This window comes from Misgurnus anguillicaudatus, chromosome 17 (assembly GCF_027580225.2).
Source record: "Misgurnus anguillicaudatus chromosome 17, ASM2758022v2, whole genome shotgun sequence".
Taxonomy (NCBI): Eukaryota; Metazoa; Chordata; class Actinopteri; order Cypriniformes; family Cobitidae; genus Misgurnus; species Misgurnus anguillicaudatus.
The window spans coordinates 29,528,609-29,550,411 of NC_073353.2; the positions used below are offsets into that span (position 1 = coordinate 29,528,609).

A 21,803-nucleotide genomic window follows, 5' to 3' on the forward strand; every position below is an offset into this window, starting at 1 on the left:
GGAAAAGGTGGCAAGCGCGAGTGATTTACATGTTAAGTCAGTGCAAAGACGCGAATATGTATCCTGCGGTGTGGTAAGTGCGAATGGCACAGGACGGCCGGAATGCGAGGATGGCGCATTTCACGCAAATTGCGCGTTGAAGCGGGAAACACACAAGTTCAAAAATCTGAACTTTGGCGGATATTCACGCCACGTTAACCAATCAGGAGCTTGCTCTAGTAGTGACGTGCTTACAGAAAGCGAGCAGAGTCACAGAAGCCCCTCCCATGACGCGAATTTCTGTGGAATGTCTCGAATGACTAGAATTTTACACTATTTTTTTGCCGCGTTTTTGCCGCCTTTACCATGTCTGGGGTGAATGCACAGTAACTCTTTCCCTGCCAACGTTTTTAAATAAGTTACCAGTCAGCGCAAGGATTTTTTTATGATTTTTATGAAAAGTTTCATGCCTTCCAGTAAATGTTCTTCTAAAAATTTATAAAAATACAGTTTATCAAATGAAAGAACAGACCATCTGCTTTCAAACAAACAAACAAAGATTTCAATCTCTCAAATATGGGTAGGTTTCTTTAAAAATCCAAAATTTTGAGATAATTGCATTTTTGTACATGACTTTTGTTAGCAATCAGATTTGGAACGATGATCAAAACATACACAAAGTTTTTACTGTTGCTGAATACACAGATGCTTAAGTGGTTTATAAGTTGGGTAAGAGTGCCACTTAGTGGATAATAGCGGAAATATGGATTGCCATAAAAACTCGTCAGGAAAGCGTCAGTGACAGGAAAGCTCGTCAATGGTGAGAAAAGAGTTAATGCTAGGTATAAACAGGACCTTTAGTTACTGTGGATACCTACACTAGTTTCAGGTTTTGAGGACAAGATGCATTATCTGTCTGACTTGACCTGCTTTTGGCGTTAGCCTCTCATCGCCAATTACATCATATAAAAAACCTTGAGAGGCTGACTGGTTTGAACCAGTGCGGCGAGACTTTGTGCCATTTGTAGCTGCTGGAAAGCAGCTATTCCCTACCTCCATATAGACTTCAGGGCCCCCTGTGATGAAAATTCAATTTTTTCTTGCGGGCACAGAGGGGATCATCTTAATCAGTAGAGGCAAAGAGACCTTGGAAAGTGTCATTTTCACTTTTTGTCTTTCTCATGAAGATGTGCCTTCCTCTTAAAAAAGGACCAGGTGCTTCAATGAAAGAAAAAGCTTATCCATTAGAGATGAGAGACTAAGAGAAACCCGAGTTTGTCTGATTCATTCTGAAAGAAGACGATGTATCTGAGACCCAGTTTTTTTTATTTCTTTCAAACTAAAGAAAAAGCCATTTTTCACATTCAATGACTTTGTTTGGCTTGTGCAGCGACTGGAGTCGGTCTCCATAATTCAGTCCTGTGGTTTTTCGTGGAGTCTGTCGAATGCATAATGTAATTCTTTGCATAACTGCTTTTTTATCATACTCGGCCGCTCTTGTTGATTATGGGAAATCGTAATGGCATAAAGGTCTAGTCAACAAAGAAACAGCCCAAGTTTTGGGGGCAAGGGACAATAAGCTTGCTTAAAGTTTCTACCTCGTATTTTCTGGTCTTGTGCAAATGTTCAATTCCAAATGTGCTCCGGCAGGTCTTCACTCATGTGTGGCTTTTCTGTTTCAATTCACGCTTTGAATCTCATAGGCCGGCAAACATGACTTCCTATCACCAGTTTTTTATGTATTTCATTTTCTTCTCTTTCACACTGTTCTTGTCTCTTCCAGAGAAATGTTTGCAGGGGAACGGGGGCTGCAGTCACCAGTGTGCAGTGATCCCAAGCAAGGGGGTCGTGTGTTCCTGTCCCACCGGACTCAATCTGGGCTCTGACAACCGCACATGCCAGACAGTGGACTACTGCACGACGCACCTGAAGTGTAGTCAGATATGTGAGCAACATAAAACCGTTGTCAAGTGTTCCTGTTATCCCGGCTGGACACTTGATGCAGATGGAGAGAACTGCCATAGCATTGGTACTTCATTTTAAAGTCTAGCATGGCACTGTCGATATCTTGCTATTTCAATGCATAGTTCACCCCAAAATTAAATTTTTAAGAATTTCCAAAGGAACACCAATCACTGATAGGCTGCAAAACTGATAATGCACAATCCTGTATGTTTTTGGGATAAACTATATCTAAGGCTAGATATGCCTACCTTCATGGTCCTTTTGAGTACATTTATGCATTTGGCAGACACTTTTGACTCCAAGGTATACATTTTTATCAGTATGTTCTCTAGGATTCAAACCCCAGCTTACACTGAATAGAACAAGAGCTCATTCAAATTAGATTACTCCATTTAAGTAACACATTTATTTAAAATTCATATGGACTAGTTGTGTAATATGTCCACAGTGCATAGCAATAAGAGCAACAGTAATACAATGACAGCAGGACACACAGGCTGGAGGTTCCCATTGAGAAACTAATGTCTTACAACAGCAAGCCTGCCAAATGCTTTTACATCGTCTCAGGGTATCTGAATTTGGGTCATTATTCAGAAAATGACAGTGAGCATCTGTGTGGAATTTTATAGATTTAGCTTAAGCGACTCGTAAAGCTCTTGAGATCAAGATTGTGCTTTGGTAGATTGCGACATTTTTTGCTCTCAGCAGGTTATCTACAAGATACAAGAAAATGATTTCTCATTGTTTTGGGTGGTGATTGTGGCGTAGTGAATAAAATGCTGTGCTGTGAAGTGAAGAGACTGCATCAAAAATGTATTTTGTAGAATAATATTGTAATGTTCAGTGGATGGTGAAATGCAACAGGAATTGCATGATAATTAATGTAATGATCTAAAGTCTGAGCTCAACCAGAAACAATAGTGTGAATAGAAAGTAAGCTAGACTAAACTAAAATGAGATTTAGATTTGGGGCGAGAGACATCACCATCTATAATTACTGTCTCTCTTTTTGGTCTATTTAAAGTTTTTTTTTTTTAATTAGTCTTTAAAGAGTCCTTAAATGTGAAGCTCCTTTAATCTGAGATTGCTCCAGGTGGATCATCCCTGTAATGAGTGTACTGTAAGTTATTTCGGATAAAAGCATCAGCTAAAAGCCTCATTAGCATTCATGCGCATGGAAAAATACAAAATGTATGACTCCGCACAAAGCCTGACTGTATTTTCTATTGCACAGGTGTGGGGTGTTAATGACCAGTTTGTTTCTTCCATCTCCCAGATCCCTTTGAGGCTTTCGTTATCTTCTCTATTCGCCACGAAATCAGACGAATCGACCTTCATAAACGTGACTACAGCCTGCTCGTGCCCGGTCTTCGCAACACCATCGCTCTCGACTTTCACTTCAACCAGAGTCTGCTTTACTGGACCGATGTGGTGGAGGATAAGATCTACCGGGGAAAGCTCTCGGACACCGGAGGTAATAAACGCACAACCTTGATGTCCCGGTCCTGCTTGGTCTTTACAAAACCTTAAGCTTTAGTTTGTTAAGGTCGAATTTCTATTTTCCTGTTCATAATACACAAGCCATGTCCCCGAAGAGTAATGCATGGCAGTATGCATTGTGCATGAGCTGGCTCTCTGAATGATGCTGATGAATATCCTTGCATTGTTTTGAAGACTGCATTAAGTGCGCTTCCCGGTTTTTCTCTCTTAGGACCAGGCTCCCATTGAAGATATTGCTCTCCTTTTGTAAGCATTTCAAAAAGCTCTCCATGGCCATGGATAATTGCCAACAGCTGGATTACAGACAGCTGAGAAAGTCTTTAATGTTTTCTAAAACACTAAACGTCTTCTTCAATGTCAGCATGTTCCTCCTTAGGATCCTGTTGAATAGAGCAGCATTGTTGGTCATCGGCATATGTTGTGGGTTAGGTACATGGTCCAGGTGCACCAGCTGTGTGTACTTGTGGCATAAATGGGCGTAAAAGCTAAGTTACAGTTTATGCACTGCTGAGTTTTTGAACATCGCACCATTAAACTTCCACTATTGTAACCCCAGATGTAAACTAAACATTTATGGAAGCCTCTAACCAGAATTAATGTTTGAAATAAAATGGCACCCATTGGGTTATCAGTGAGCTTATCCTTTAGGCGACTTTGTGCTCTGTATATGCCGGCATTTATCTTTGAAATAACATTGTAAATAGCATCTTCCCAGCATGAAACCCATCTAAATGATGTTAAGTCCACCTGTTCCAATACTTGTAAAATATATTTTATAATTATTTTCCCCCTTATTAGTTTACGATTCACTTATGAATATTTATAATATACATAAATACACTTTTTATTTTACTTCATGAATACAGGTGCTGGTCATATAATTAGAATTATCATCAAAAAGTTGATTTATTTCACTAATTCCATTCAAAAAGTGAAACCTGTATATTATATTCATCCATTACACAGACTGATATATTTCAAATGTTTATTTCTTTTATTTTTGATGACTATAACTGCCAACTAAGAACACTCCCAAATTCAGTATCTCAGAAAATTAGAACATTGTGAAAAGGTTCAGTTTTTACACTCTAATCAGCTTATTAACTCAATCATGGGGAAGACTGCTGACTTGACAGTTGTCCAAAAGACGACCATTGGCACCTTGCACAAGGAGGGCAAGGCACAAAAGGTCATTGCAAAAGAGGCTGGCTTTTCACAGAGCTCGGTGTCCGAGCACATTAATAGAGAGGCGAAGGGAAGGAAAAGATGTGGTAGAAAAAAACTGTACAAGCAATAGGAATAGCCGCACCCTGGAATGGATTGTGAAACAAACCAATTAAAAAATGTTGGGGAGATTCAAAAAGAGTGGACTGCAGCTGGAGTCAGTGATTCAAGAACCACTACACACAGACGTATGCAAGACATGGGTTTCAGCTGTCGCATTTCTTGTGTCAAGGCACTTTTGAACAACAGACAGCCTCAGAAGCGTCTCAAAGACAAAAAGGACTGGACTGCTGCTGAGTGGTCCAAAGTTATGTTCTCCGATGAAAGTAAATTTTGCATTTCCTTTGGAAATCAGGGTCCAAGAGTCTGGAGGAAGAGAGAAGAGGCACACAATCCACGTTGATTGAGGTCCAGTTTAAAGTTTCCACAGTCAGTGATGGTTTGGGGTGCCATGTCATCTGCTGGTGTTGGTCCGCTGTGTATTCTGAGGTCCAAGGTCAACGCAGCCGTATACCAGAAAGTTTTAAAGCACTTTATGCTTTCTGCTGCTGACCAACTTTATGGAGATGCAGATTTCATTTTCCAAAAGGACTTGGCACCTGCACACAGTGCCAAAGCTACCAGGACCTGGTTTAAGCACCATGATATCCCTGTTCTTAATTGGCCAGCAAACTTGCCTGACCTTAACCCCATAGAAAATCTATAGGGTATTGTGAAGAGGAAGATGCGATATGCCAAACCCAACAATACAGAATAGCTGAAGGCCGCTATCAGAGCTACCTGGGCTCTCATAACACCTGAGCAGTGCCACAGACTGGTCGACTTCATGCCACGCTGCATTGATGCAGTAATTCAGGCAAAATGAGCCCCAACTAAGTATTGAGTGCTGTACATGCTTATACTTTCATGTTCATACTTTTCAGTTGGCCCAGATTTCTAAAAATCCTTTCTTTGTATTGGTCTTAAGTAATATTCAAATTTTCTGATATACTGAATTTGGGATTTTCCTTAATTGTCAGCTATAATCATCAAAATTAATAGAAATAAACATTTGAAATATACTTTTTGAATGGAATTAGGTAAATAAATACACTTTTTGATGATATTCTAATTATATGACCAGCACCTGTGTCTTTTGTGTTTCAAATGTGATCTACTGTATATGAAACAGTCATAGCCTGTAGTTAGAGATTCAGGCTTGTAACCCAAAAGTTGCCGGTTCGATTCCCAGTAAAGAGAGGTATGACTGAGCTGCCTTTGAGTTCCAGTTTCACTTTTTGCACCAATGCAGGTAAAATAATAAATATTAGTTAAAGAAGAATTTGTGATCTGCTGATCAATGAATGGTGATCCTAGTACTGTATTTTTTTCTTGCTTTGTTTCTTAGCTTCGTAAGCTAGTACTGTATGCTTTCCTGCAAGCCTCCTTTGCTCGACCTGCTTCATCTGAAAAACATCTAGTTTGACCAACATTTTTGCTGGTCCACCAGCCAAACCAGCAAATTGAAATACTTGCTGGTCTAAGCTGGTCTTTTCAGCAGGGAGCAGCATTTGGAAGAGCTCAACAGTCAAAGAGAAACTCAAAGCATCCTGAATGCCTCGCTCTGCTGAATTCGATATCCTGTCCGCCCTATGAACTAGCCTGAGTGGTTTGTTTTTCTAGGTGTAACCGGGGTCGAAGTTGTGATTCAGCATGGCCTGGCTACCCCAGAGGGACTTGCGGTGGATTGGATTGCAGGAAACCTGTACTGGATAGACAGCAACTTGGATCAAATCGAAGTAGCCAAGCTGAATGGCCAAATGAGAACCACTTTGATCGCCGGTGGCATGGAGCATCCGCGAGCTCTGGCCGTGGATCCGGGGCAGGGGTGTGTATTCATTTCATGTAATATATTCTACACAGTAATTTCCTTTAAACAGTAATATGCACCGCTTCCAAACCCAACAGGAGAAGGGATCATAATTTGTCCTCACAGAGACTATCTTGGGTACATAACAGAGCAATCATATTTCAGGGGACTTGTTTGTCATCTATTACTAATGATAGTTCTAGGATAACGCGCAGCTTCTTGCTGTTTATTCTTTGTGTTCTGTTTCTTTTTTCATCCTTTTGCTCTCCGCTGTGCTCTGCTCTTCTCGGCTTCACATCGCTCATGCAGACACTCTTGAAAAAGGAAGTCTTATATATGACAGATGCTTGGAAAAGTCACAAGATTATTCCCACAGTATTTGAGACTCATTTATAGTGTTTATTGGCATTGTATCAAATGCAAAAACATGTTAACCTGCTTTATCCAGCGGCGATAATTACAGCGGCAAACTCAAGGAGCAGAAATACGACGTATAGTCCGCATAGAGCTCATGTTGGTGCTCTGTTGGATGGCGTGCTGAAAGCTATTTCACTAAAACGTGAACAGAACAATTAGCAAAAACATTCAAAGTCTGATTTTACACTCCAGCAGTGTGGCGTATATTTAAAAATCTTCAGAAAATGCCCCGCACTACTGTGCTACGGAGCGGTGCGTGTTGAAAATGAAAGGATTAGTTGTCTGTAATTAGCCATTCTTTTATTCATGGAAAGCTTGAATTAATGATTGTAGACCACGGACCGATGATTTGGCCTGCTGAAAGGGAGAACGCTGCATCCTTGTAGCCATGTTTATGCGTTTTGTATATTTTATGCTTAGTTTCCATTGTCTGCAAACATTTGGCTGGCAGTTTAATTATTCTTGATAGCGTTAATGCCCGATGCAAGAGCATGATCACACATTTCATTAGCGAATGAGCTTGATGCAAGTATTTAGCATTTTATAATCCATGTAATACAGCCATTTGAATGTGTCCTTTGTTTTCATAACACTCCAGAGAACTACGGGATCAGTTAAAGTAACCCTCATGTTATATTAAGGCGGATTTAGCTTGTTGTTTATATTGTAGTGCCTAAGAACCCGGTGTTGTAAAATTATTATTAATTGTTTTGCATTAAGTTTGATCTGTCTAGAAACAGATGTTATTGAAGCTGTTTACTTTTCAATCATAAAGTAAAATTCGTATGAAAATAGATTTGTTTTGCATTTGTTTTATATCTGTAAAATGTTTCAAAGCATATTCATTTCAAAATCATTTACAAATACACTCATTTGGTGTCACAAAAGTCACTGGGAAGTATGTATACAGTAAAGGTGTATTTTAGAAAGGGTACCACCCTATTGACATCTTTTAAAAAATATATATATATTATTACACTGTAAAAAGTGAAAAGTGCTCTACTTAAAAACTTCAATTGTTAACACCTAAAAAAAAGGTTTATAATCTTACATTTTTTCACCTTAAAGGGACACTTCATTAAAAAAAAAATAGGCTAATTTCCAGGTCCCCTAGAGTTAAAAATTTGATTTTTATAGTTTTGGAATCCATTCAGCCGATCTCCGGGTCTGGCGTTACCATTTTTAGCATAGCTTAGCATAATCAATTGAATCTGATTAGACCATTAGCATCACGCTTAAAAATTACCAAAGAGTTTTGATATTTTTTCCTATTTAAAACTTGACCCTTCTGTAGTTACATTGTGTACTGAGAACGACGGAAAATTAAAAGTTGCGATTTTCTAGGCAGATATGGCTTGGAACTATACTCTCATTCTGACGTAATAATCAAGGACTTTGCTGTTGTACCATGACTGCAGCAGGCGCAATGATATTAAGCAGTGCCCGAAAATATTTTTCTCACTTTAATTATAAAAACTTGACATTTTTAGGCGTTACCGATTTAAGTAATTTTTAAAAGTTGATCCAACTTTTTCTTTTAAAGGGGTCGCATACTGGACGAGAAGCGCCGTGTTGCGCCGTTAATCTAAAAACAGAGCACATTATTTTCTATGAATGTTACACACACCAGCAGGGCCTGTCTAAGGCTGTCCACTGTGACTCTGGACACTGCTCAAATCACTATCGCGCCACTCACATAGTTTAACATTAAACAACATCATATTTGTCCCAAATTGTTAGCAATTAAAGGGATAGTTCGGCCAAAAACGATATCAAACCCATGATTCACTCACCCCCAAGCCGTCCGAGTTGCATATGTCCATCGTTTTTCAGACAAACACATTTTCGGATATTTTAGAAAATATTTTAGATATTTCTGTTGATTAAATGTAATGTTACGGGGTCCAGCAATAGTCCACGACCTTCAAGTCCAAAAAAGTGCGTCCATCCTTCACAAATTAAATCCAAACGGCTCCAGGATGATAAACAAAGGTCTTCTGTGGGTAATCCGTGCGGTGTTGTTGTAGAAATATCCATATTTAAAATGTTATTAACTTTATAAACTAGCTTCCGGTTGCGCCGCCATCTTAGACTCAGGAGAGAGGATTAGCGTAGTGTACGCACTTTTCTTAGTGACGTATGACAAATTCGGAGGGCGGGGACAGAGCAGCAGCAGAGAAACTCTGTACGCTGCGTAAGCTCTCATCCTGAATGCGCATCACTCCAAAATGGCGGCGCTACCGGAAGCTAGTTTATAAAGTTAATAACATTTTAAATATGGATATTTCTACAACAACACCGCACGGATTACCCACAGAAGACCTTTGTTTATTATCCTGGAGCCGTTTGGATTTAATTTGTGAAGGATGGACGCACTTTTTTGGACTTGAAGGTTGTGGACTATTGCTGGACCCCGCAACATTACATTTAATGAACAGAAATATCTAAAATATTTTCTAAAATATCCGAAAATGTGTTTGTCTGAAAAACGATGGACATATGCAACTCGGACAGCTTGGGGGTGAGTAAATCATGGGTTTAATATCGTTTTTGGCCAAACTATCCCTTTAACATTGGCTGCTAACGTATATTTTGCAGTACATGCTATCTGACTAAGCTTGCGCTATTTAATGTGCACTTTCGGTGTACGATACCACCGAGTTGTCCTAGACGAAACACACTGCTTCTCGTCCGGTGTGCGAGTTATTCAGACGTCCAACAGAAAATAAGAGAACTACATTGAATTGAGAATATGACAAAAAAATCAACTAAAAATATTTTTGATGTGTGTGTTGCTGTTTTATTAGAAATAGTTTCATTTTGAACTTTGCATAAGTTTATACTGATATACTATGATTGTATGTGGGGTTTGTTATTGAGGTTGCATGGTTTATAATCACTTATTCTGTGTGTAGCATTCTGTTCTGGACCGACTGGGATGCTACTTTTCCTCGGATTGAAGCGACATCAATGAGCGGAAGTGGAAGACACGTTGTGTTTAAAGACATGGAGATCGGAGCCTGGCCTAATGGACTCACTCTAGATCATCAAGAGAGGAGAATAGTGTGGACAGATGCTCGGTAGGGTCAAATAACAATACAGATACATTGTAGATAAGCACTACAGAATGCAGTACGTTCAAGTAAATGTGACATTTTATGGAAATGTGGTAATTTTACGACATTTGGCTTTTGGAGTAGCAGAGTTGTTTTGGTTGTGATTTCAGGTAAAATGCAAGTATGTATTAAAATTTAGTTACACTTTATTTTGAGGTGTCTTTGTTACAGTCTAATTTTAGTTAGTGAGTAATAATGTTTGTACTTACTATAAGGTTAGGTTATTGCTATGCAAAATTCTCTGTTATTACTTTATAAATGAATCTTTATTGTATGCATGCAACTAACAACTAACTTTGCAACTAATTGCAAAGACACTGTAAAATAGTGCTACTAAAATTTGTTTATCAATTAAAATGTTTGGCCTTTTCCCACTTTAACTCTTTCCCCGCCAGCGTTTTTAAAAAAAGCCAGCGCCAGCATTTTTTACGATTTTCACAAAAGTTTAATGCCTTCCAGAAAATGTTTGTCTTTAAATATATAAAAAAAAAATATATCAGATTAAATAACACACCCTCTGCTTTAAAAAAAAAAAAAAAAAAAAAACGTTTCATCCTACCTTCATTAGTTCTCTTGTAAGCACCTCTCAAACATGGGTAGGTTTCTTCAAAAACACTCAATTTTGAGCAAAAAGCTGAGATAATTCCCTTTTTACGAAGGACTTTTGATAGAGATCAGATGCAGAGCGATCTTTTAAACATACACGGAGCTCTTTCTCTTTCACGTGAGGCGCTACTTCCGGGTTGTATAAGTTGTGGAACCCACCTGGTGGATAATAGCGGTATTGCGGAAAGACGAAAAATCTCGTCATTGGCGGGGAAGCGGTTTCTCTTAATTGACGAGATATCTCGTCAATGGCGGGGAAAGAGTTAATGGTCATAGACAGCAGCACTGTAAGTATTGTATGAGCAGGGTTGGGAAGTAATGGATTACATGTAATGGAATCAGGATACAAAAAAAACAAAACAAGTAACTGCAATCCGTTATGGTTAAGTAAAAAACATAGTAATCAGACTACAGTTATATTTTGCAAAAAAAGGAAGTACTATCTGGATTACAGTGGTTTCATTTAAAATTAAATGGGTGATTCTCACAAAATCCATATTTAGAAGGTGTCCAGCATCAGAATTTTTAAAAAGCCCTTGAAGCTAATTTTTGCACATATTAGATTAAGGTCTGAACTTACTTAACCATTATTTTAAGAGGATTTAAAAATATTTCCTATAGAATTATTTACATTTTTATAATTTTATCAAAAATGATCATTACCGCAACATGATATTACATTAAATATATGCATTTACAAACTCATGTTTCGGTAATGAAAACTAAAAAGTTGTCTAGGTACTATGACAAACAAAACTGTAACTTTTATCCGAAGAGAAAAAATAAGAACTGCTTACCTGGTAGCCATCTTGAGTGTCACAGTCAATTATGTCCCTTCCGACAACTTTTTTTAAAAATGTTAGTTCCTTGAGGGCTTAAACAATGATTGAAAATTGTTCCGGAGGATGATAAAATTGGTCTTGGACACATTTATATTCCTTATTATTGTCTGTACATTTACCAATGATCACCAAATAGCACATGTTTCTTTACTGTTAATGTTTATAGTTAACATGCACTGAAGCTTTTTATTTTTACGATTTTTTAATTATATAAATATTTCCATGTCAAAGAAACCAAATCCAGTCATGGACACGTTGCGGTAATGAAAATTTTCCCCTTAAATGTGGAAAAAACAACAAAATTGGTTTGAATGATGTCATTTGAAATCATGAGCAAAATAGCAATGTTTGTAACTGGATGCTTCTTATTTTGATAGCATTTACTTTTTTTTATCAAAATGTTTCATGACACCCAAGGATTTTGGCATAATAACACTTATTTTTAAGCCCTGCTTAACGGTAGATTCAAACAGGGCGTAATCGTTAACGCTTGATGGAAAGCGTATCCTGTCTTGTTAGAAAAGATGTATGTCATGTGTCCTCAGTAACTCCCTGAGGTTGTTGTCAACACCTTGTTGATATAGGGACAGAGTGCCACTCTCACCTCATATTTCTGTTTCCTCTCAGCTCAGATGCAATATACTCAGCTCTGTATGATGGCTCCGGGGTCATAGAGATCCTCAGGGGCCACGAGTACCTGTCACACCCTTTCGCCGTCTCTCTCTTTGGAGGAAGTGTTTACTGGACAGACTGGAGGACTAACACATTAGCCAGAGCGAATAAATGGACGGGTCGCAATGTAACAGTGATCCAAAAAACAAGTGCTCAGCCGTTTGATCTGGAGATCTACCATCCTAGCCGGCAACCTCAAGGTAGCTCCACATGCACATTACAAATTTAGTCAAAATTGCATTTACTGTGTGCTTTTGGTAGACATTTTTATCCAAGCGCCTTAAAATGCCTTACAAGCTATACATGTTTATAAGTACAGTATATGTGCTCCCAGGGATCAAACCCACACTGTTAAAATCTTTTGCTGTCTTCAATTCGTCTTTAAAATGAAAATTTACTGATTATTTACTCTCTTCCTTGTTATCCTTGATGTTAATGTTTTTCTTTCTTTAGCCAAACACAATCGGAGGTATATTAAATAATTTTGTGGCTCTTTTTAGCTTTATATTGACATTGACTGGGGAACAATGTGTGTAGACTCTCGAGCTCACAGGGCTTTTTTTTACCAAATGAATGCTAAGGTTTATTCAAAAGTGGCTACATTTGTTGCTATGCTCTTTTTGGAAAAAACCCGCTACAGGGGTCTAAAAAGTCGCTACGCTGGACAGCTGGGTCACAAAATTATCAAAAACATGAAAAATAATAATAAAAGCACTTGAATGGCAGAAATAATGACACTGTTGGATACTCAGCTAGCATGCTGAGTGTTTTACTTGACCTCATGACAAATGCAACCGTGTTACCATAGTGATAGGTTATGTTTTAAACAAACAACAGACACAACAGCTCTCTTAAATTAAATCTCTGAAAGTGTCTAGACACATAATTAGATGAAAATGTGGCTTTTTTATTAAAGAGCACCAATGGTCCGATTCAAGTTTTTACATTTCCTTTGGTGTGTAAGTGTGTATTAGTACATGTTAACGATATGCAATAGATACAAACCCCAAAGTAACCACCAGTCACATTAGCTACAAGAGACAGAGCAACAGGCTACCATTCATTTTCAATGGGAGTGGCCATTTGCCAGCGACAAGCTCGCCGCTGCGTGAGCAAGGTGGGGGCGAAATAGACAAGAAGGCTATTTTATGTAAATGCTGAGCGATGCGACAAAGCGACTGCCAAATCGGAGTGAAGGGGCAGCGTGACGTAGGTCTGTGGCCGAGTTGAAGAAAATAATTCAAGATGGCGGAAAATGCGTATTTCTGTATATATCTGATAAGTTTGGCATTTTATCTCATATATTTTGTTACTTTAATCAAGAAATAAATACTTTTAAATCCAAAAACATCGTTCTTGTAACTTAACAATACCTCTGAAGTGACTTTTGATACCGCTTTTAGATATTAGCCTAGGAATGCCCATCAAGCGAGTGCATGTTGCTCGGTGTCGCTCACTTGTGTAGCTAATGATACTGTAGGGTAAATGATGGCGCAAGTTATCGTCTCCAATGTAAATTGCTTTTCTTGGACTACAACAAACACACAGATTGTAGGCAACAGTTTACTTAATGGGATTGGTGATGTAGACAAGACCGACATTATCATATTTCCTCCTGCTTCGGACTCACAGCCTGAAAGTTAACTCCTGATAGCCTTGCATTGTGCGCGAATCTTTCAAACATGGTAAGGAACGTCACATTTCCGGTTGACGTCAGATGTATTCAGGCCAATCACAATGTACAGATTAGCTGGCAATTCAGGGACAGAGCTTTTCAAATCCATGCATTTCAGGAAGAGATTGATATCTGGAGCTACAAAAAAATTTATGGTATGTGGAAAATATGTTTTTTTAACCATAAACTATGCAAACACATGGTATTTAGGGCTGGGACAATGCGCCACTGTCATCGATGAAGTCGACACAAAAAATATGTTGACACAAAATATGAGCGTCGATTCTTCAGACCCAAAATGTTAGTAGTTATATGTTTTGAATGCATTTCTCTTCACACTTGTATAGTCTTTTTTATTTTATTTTAAGAGCAGTAAACATATATTGCAATATTAAGGAATACATGTTTTTTATTTATGTTTAGATACACTGTAAAAAAATTCCATAGAAATTACAGTGTTGCTTGCAGCTGAGTTGCCTGTAACTTATCATTTACTGGCAAGAGTTTGTTCAAAGGTAGCCTCTTATGGAACGGCTGAAATTCCACACGAGCAAGTTTGGTGGTACAAAACAAAACATAGCGCCCTTCCAAGCGGATTCAAAAGAGGAACCACACTCCATGGCGCAATAGCACTTTTGGGAGTACTTCGACTCGGCGCAGTAACACCCTCCCTCTCCCATTATGAGAGTGAGAAGGGGAGCGGACTTTTCAGGCGAGTCGAAGTACTCCCAAAAGTGCTATCACGCCATAAAATATAGTTCCTCTTTTAAATCCGCTTAGAAAAGTGCTACGTTTTATTTTGTACCACCAAACTTGCTCGTATAACTACTCGTCTTAAATAGGAAAAAAAAAACTCATTCCACAAGCAAACTGTGTTGCTCCACAGTTTGCCTTAAAATTTTCATGATCACCGCTAACATAGTGAAATGCATCTTACTGTAGAAAAGTGACATTACTTGGGCTGATACAATGACATTTTCCTTTGCATCCCATGTGGGGCGTTGATTCATTTCGGTCAAATCCTGCCGATCATTCATTTCTCTCGCCAATCTGGACAGCCAACAAGAACAGCTGAATAATAAGAAAATGATGTCGTGCAGAGAATAAGTAGGCTTGACGTGGGCTCAAGATTAGTTTTTCCTCAATCCAAGTTAATTTTAATTTAATTTTTCATGCATGTCAGACAGGATCTTCTGTTGAACACACAGTAGATCTGAATGATAGCTTGCAACTTAGAAAGGGATATAAAATAAAAAGTGCAAAATATATGCTTTGATTACAGAGTGTTTCATAAAATTCATTTATTTACTTATTTTATTCATTTTAGCAGAGGGCACAATAAATGCACTATATTGGTACTCACAAATAAAACATACTATGTCATTATGATGCAACGTTTATGTAACCTATTTTCTATTCCCTGTAGTCAACACTGATAGCAAATATTAGATTTGTGATTCATAAAACTTCATTTTAACTCCAGTTTTCATAATTTTCAAATGTGCCAGGTGTCCAGATGTCCAAAAAAAACACAGCCCTCTGTGAATGTTCATCAGCCGGAATAATCTAATTTGCATAATTTCAACCAGCCCAAATCTGCAGGGATCACCGCCAAAACAACTCATGTCACCCCGCCACGGCACCCGAAGCCGAGAAGCTGTTTTACACCGATAAGTGTCAACAAATTGTGCTGCACTGCCAAGGAAGCCAATAAGTATGGCTAATCCAATTTTAAAGAGCCCATGGGAATGTCGGGCTGTTAAAGGTGTCCAAAAACTATGCTCCGGCCCCTGACAGTCTCTGGGCATTGTGTTTATGTTTGTCCCCTGCAGTTTCGGGACGAGAGGTGAGGACCTCACAAGGTCTGCTGGAAGGTAAAGAGACTACACTAACTAGACTAATGGGTTGAGGCCACAGGCGTCAATCGGCATGCAGTTGTTAATGCATTACTGTATGTGTGGAGAAAGGGCTGATGGTTGAGTTTCAAGAGATCGACACCAGTTTCAAAGGTTCCCATTGTTTAGTGCCTTTGTGGCACTGTGTTGTAAGCACTTTTCTTGCACTGACAAGCAAACTACTTTAAATTACTATTGGTGTTCGAAAGAAAGGCGTATCTTTCCTTAATCAGACAAAGCTGGAAAAAAAAACGTAAATTCTAAGTATACTTTGCAGCCACTTCAAGTGCAGCAATGTTATTCGTAAAGCAAACCCAGATTGATGGGGCGTTTTATCAAATCTGTAGCTGATTTATGAGTACAAATGAGTCGGTACATCCAAATCACGCGTTTCCATCACAACTCGAGTACACCAGCACAGTTTAAACAAAATTTATTCAGACCGCCATGTTTTCCCTGCAGACCCACTGAATGTATAATTAATTCGATGCGATTCTAGACTATAATTTAGTCATTTATTTGTATATTTGCAATTGCTTGCAAATATATGCCGGCTACTAAATGAATAGTTATAACATCGGATATAAATAATGTGCCTGTTTGCAAGGCCGAATTAGATCAGTTATTTACAAAACGCAACTACTTTTTATTTAATTGCGTCTAGTTGCTTTGGGTTCGTGAAGGGGTTAAAACCTCTTGACAGCGGGTGGTAGTCTTATGTAATGACCGAAGGAAATAGCAAAACGCTGGAGTTATCCAGATTAGATTTCTATTGCAACAGCCGAAGAGTATGTTTCTTATAATAGGAGATCCTCAAAGAAGAATAGCAGCCAAGTCTGTCTTTCAATCATCGTTATGGAAATAGTAGCTTGCTGGAAAACACAGAGACATACATAAAATATCTGGGAGCCGTGACCTAGCGGTTAGCTACAGAATCTGATACTTAACGTGGGAGACTTTGAATCCCATTGCTCCATATGCTCCATATGCTCCATATTTTTGATAATATTTTATGCACATTTTTTTATTCACGCATATGATTTCTTCTGCCTGCGAGATGCATTTTGATTTAGTGTACTGTGTGCTATATAAATAAACTTGTCTTGACAAACGTCAGAAACCAAATAAATAAATAAATAAATAAATATACATTGCTTTGTACAGCGTCAACATATGTCAACATTATGAAACTGGCTGTTGGTGGTAGAAGTTGGGATACATAGCTGTCAGTTTTATATTGCCACAGCATCAACAAACAGAACTCAACAGCTGCTATTTTTAAAGTCGGCATGAAAATAAAATGAAAAACAATAATTTGTTTTGGAATATTGTGGTATTTTTTTACAAATGACTTATTTGTGAGCTTCATTATTTTAAAAAAATTCATGTGCCCTCATAGCCTGGGTGCCAGCCGATCTTAGCCCCGCCCACAAGATTTTGAAAACGGGAAGATCGGTCTGGGGTTTCTGCGTTGAGGAGCTACTATGCTAGGACAAATGCTGGTCGAACCAATCAAATTGTCAGGGTGGGCTTTATACGATGATGGACAGATAATCAACAGTAACGTAATGAACCACGTCACCAAAGAGCGCGTGTGTTGAATGGCTGCCGCTGTAGAGTTCAGATGTGTGGATTCTGACATTGAGTCTGTTCTAAAAGATATCGACAGAGCATTGATTTTAAAAGAGGAACAGAAAAACGCGAGCAGGGCATTTGTTGATGTTTTTGCCGTCCTTCCTATTCGGCAAAAGTTGGTCGCAACTGAAATGGCTAACGTTATCATGGCGATGCAACTCAGCGTGCACGACGAGATGGATATAATTAGCGGTCGTTGCCAGCTTCTTTTCGGAAGCCCGGAATCGTGGTTGCTGAATAAGTGGAGGGACATGCTAGGCTCCAATATTTTCAAGCCAACCTAATGGGTATCGTCGTGGATGAAGTTCACCTAACGTACAAATGGTAAGAGATAGTCTTACTCTATGACTTAGTAAATACTTCATGTTGTGATATAAACGAAATGTTGTAAACATAATAGGTAGTGATGTACATTCTCTAACTCAGTATAATCACAATGTTAGTGTCATTGTAGCGAAATAACTAGCAGTTCGGTCAGGCTGCAAAGACGTAATTTCAACATACGTCACACACTCCGTTGCTCTGATTGGTCGTAGGTCTATCCAATTGAGTGCAGAGGCATTTTTCGGTTGAGACACGCCTCATAATTATAGCTCAATGGAGCGGTATCAGACTCAAATTCTGACTAGAATTGAGTATGGCATCGTCAGGCTAGTGCCCTCGTGATCTTTAGTCAAAAACACAAATCTCCTCCCTTCCTCAAAACAATCTCTCTTTACTTGCAGTCATATGGTATGGCAGGTGGGCGGGGGCCGGGAGAAGATCGCTGCGATTAACAACTAGCAACACGACCCAACTTCAAGCGATCCAATCAGTTCTCGATGGACAAATTCAAATCCAGCCATGCCTTATTTTATTTCAGAAGCTGGTTTCACTTGGATATACTGTACCTCACCATGGTTAAAATAAGGCAATTGCTACTTCCGTTTCATGGCGACTTTAAGAAAAAAATACCTTATAATCATGGAAATATGAGAAAGATTTAATGGTTAATTTACCTTCTATTATCTTATGATATGCCCAACATTAGCTTTAAATGCCCAACTTGATCTCAGGGGAATTTGTATATGTTTTGTAAGGGTGATTAATTCATATGAATTCTTACAAAGTAAATTGTACAAAAATGTATGTTTATGAGGAAGACGCATTAATGAAACCCCAACGTCACTCACAAATCGTACAAAAATGCAGAAAAAAGATCATACAAATTCATACGAGTTAACCACCTTATAAAATACAAGTTATCATGAGATTATGTTGAGATACCATATGAGCAATTCCAGGTTTATAGATGTGAAATTTTCAATAAAAAAAAAACACAATTTCTCAGAGAATACTTATTACCAACCATCGGTTTATACAGTATTTCCCTAAAGAGTTATAATAAAATATAATTTTACTCATGTTTTCTGTTTTTTAATTTAAAATAAACATGATTATAATATGATTATAAACATGTTAAGGATGTGACAAAATATATACAAGTTTTTGGGAGACAACATACTGTACTTTAAAGGAATTCTGTGAATTAAAATGTGTTAAATGTGTTAAAATTACACATTATGTGTTAAAAGCGTAACGCACAAAAGTGTATACCCTTCGTCGTAATTGTGTTAGCATTTAGCCTAGCCCCCCATAACTTCCATGTTTTCCCTATTTAAAGACTGTTACATGAGTACAAAATGATTTATCAGCTTAAAAGCCACATTTATTTTGGGCCATCATACTTACTCATGTAACTACTCATGTAACAATCTTTAAATAGGAAAAACATAGAAGTGTTTGGTGGCTTCTAAATTCATCCCTGTTTGGATCCTAAGGAATGAATGGGGCTAGCCTAAATGCTAACACATTCACGACGCACTGTATATAAAAATAATGAAAAATATAAAATATTGAAAAAAAAGGTGGTGTTTTCCTTTAAATTGATTATTCAGGGTATTAAGCTATTTCTTGTAACTGTTGAAATATAATATGTCTCTGGTGAGACAGCTCTCACTGACTAGCTGGTCTTTGTTACAGTAATTTAATGAACAATTATGGAACCTGAACTTTACATGCCAGAATGCATTCCTTATTTATGCTTTGCGCCAGACATGCAAAAACACTTGTTTATAATTATAATAATAACAATATATTAAAAATGCAAGGCACAACGTTGTCTCAATAAAACAATAAATAGGCTATTATGTGCCTACTTAGACAAGACGTCAGACTAAGAAAGTCTGTTTGATGACTTTTGACCTCTTTTTTGCTTTCCTGTGTCATCCTGCGAGTTCCCCTCCATTAACAACGGTAGTTTCTGGTTTCTCATTCTCAATGGTAATATTTCTTGGATGTGTTTTGTGACGGTCCTGTAAAATACAATGTTATAGAATTTATTTATTATTTGGCTGTTTTCCCGGTGATTGGCGACATTTGGAAAATCTGGGCATGGATTAAAAAAATGATCCTTTTTTAACCTAGACGCACTGTCACCTATTGTCACTTTATTCCTGATTTTACTGTTGGTTGCACTATTGCGTGGCAGCGTTTTCACTTATATTACCTTATATTTATTTTAGACTGTTTATATGGTCGTTTGATGATCATTAATCATGGGGGGCGGTAAATTTTGTCCCCACCGGGGATAAAAAAATTAATCAGAGGCACAAATATAAAGACCAGGTGGGAATAATCCCTGCCACCCCCCAGCAAATCACACCCTGGGTATCAGTAAGGTATAAAACTTGAACACACATTATTTCTTTATGGCAAGGTTGACATTTGCATGGATTTGCTCATGTATAGTAGAGGATTCAACCAGAGGCTTTCTACAAGGCAGCATGCAAAAGGCCTACAACACTGGTCAGTGGTCCTGTGGTGTCAAGAGAAGTGCTGCTCCTCAAGGAAATTCCTGGAATGAATACATTTAAACATGTTTTGATAGTATTATCTTTTTTGTGTTACTTAAATTGCGAGGTTTACACTCGTGAGTATAGTAATAATGCAATCAGTGTCTGCGCCAGAGAACACAGAATGAGGGGGCCTCCTGTTTTACTTGGGGGGGGCACCTGGTTCATCTATTTATTTTATTATTATTATTATTACTGCATGGCACTGTAAAATGCTTGGTACTGATTGGCCATTCGCAACATTCAAAGGTATTTTATTCCTTGAACAACCGCCTAAACACAGCCTCACCCGGGTATTGCGAGCGAGTCACGTTAACAGGGACAGTTTAATACCTACGAATTAATACAAAATAAATATGCATAATTAATAACGTATATGAGATTGTATTTACAATGATTCAACCGAATGTTCGTCTTTTGACTTTTAACTTTTTTTAATGCGTCTGGAAACGTTTTCCCAGAAGGTTTGTATTTCTTTAAAATAAGCTAATAAAAGACATCAAATCTAAAATGTTATGTCTATATATTTAATCATATAGCAACTAGCCGTGAAATTAGCGGGATTGTTACAGCCAGCCAAGTTGTTAAATAAATCCCTCACTATAGTAAAACCATAACTTATGACGTTAAAGTGCAAGACTGGATAACTCACGCAAATCATAAAGATCAGTACATAACCAAATAACAGCAAAAGAAAACAATGTTACTGACATATCTTAGTTAACACCAGAATGAACTATGCGTTATTACCTTCAGAAGAGCTGCAGGCGACGAGAGGACATTTTAAAACTTTTTAAGAACGCCTTTTATTTGTCGCGAAATTTCTTCGTCTTGCTCAAATGCCAAGACTTACAAGTATACATTATTTAGACAGAAAATGAGTTCTCACGCATGGCGATTGAGCCCCCGAACGTGACAGTGGCTGCGTGTATGTAACTGGCTGACTGTTAGCATTGCATTGTGGGTTAGTATTTTAATTATTATTTTTTATTAATTATACTCCGAATTTTAATCAGTATTCATTGTATAACCAAATGTATTTGCAGCACATTTTTTAAATTATTAAGTTCATTGTTATTTTGAGAAGTAAGGGGGCACAGTGACTCAAGTGGCCGGGCCATGCCCCCTAGGGCCCGCTCGTGGCGCCGACACTGAATGCAATGCATAATTGCAACCTGTGGGATTGTAAACTTAAACATGTTTGTTCAATTTGATGTCAGCAGTGGTTGATGTTGCTCTCCTTAAACAATTCATAGGATGCTATATTGATTTTTCTCCTTGTTGTCTGTTCTCACCCTGGTTTATATGTATGTCACCCCATGTTTTTCCAGCCTCGAACCCGTGCGAGGCAAACGATGGAAGAGGTCCTTGTTCTCACCTCTGTCTGATTGATTACAACCGCACTGCTTCTTGTTCATGCCCTCACCTCATGAAGCTTTCTCTCAACAACCGCTCTTGTGTGGGTGAGTATGAAGCTCCATAGCGTCCCACTCAACACACAGATCATATAGAGACGATTCTTGTAACACATTTT

The 21,803-nt window shown here is 38.2% G+C and overlaps 1 protein-coding gene across 5 annotated transcripts in view; it reads left to right on the forward strand.

The window, feature by feature from the left end:
- lrp1bb (low density lipoprotein receptor-related protein 1Bb) overlaps positions 1–21,803 on the forward strand; it is a 392,748-nt gene that overhangs the window by 234,111 nt on the left and 136,834 nt on the right. For all 5 annotated transcript variants that reach the window (XR_008647172.2, XM_055216546.2, XM_055216547.2 and 2 more), the window contains 6 exons: positions 1,763–2,008; positions 3,221–3,418; positions 6,331–6,535; positions 9,850–10,014; positions 12,126–12,370; positions 21,601–21,732. Coding sequence is in view for 4 of the 5 variants with exons in the window: in XM_055216546.2 (XP_055072521.2) it covers positions 1,763–2,008; positions 3,221–3,418; positions 6,331–6,535; positions 9,850–10,014; positions 12,126–12,370; positions 21,601–21,732 (1,191 nt within the window). In the remaining variant the exon portion in view is untranslated. The remainder of the gene's footprint in view (positions 1–1,762; positions 2,009–3,220; positions 3,419–6,330; positions 6,536–9,849; positions 10,015–12,125; positions 12,371–21,600; positions 21,733–21,803) is intronic.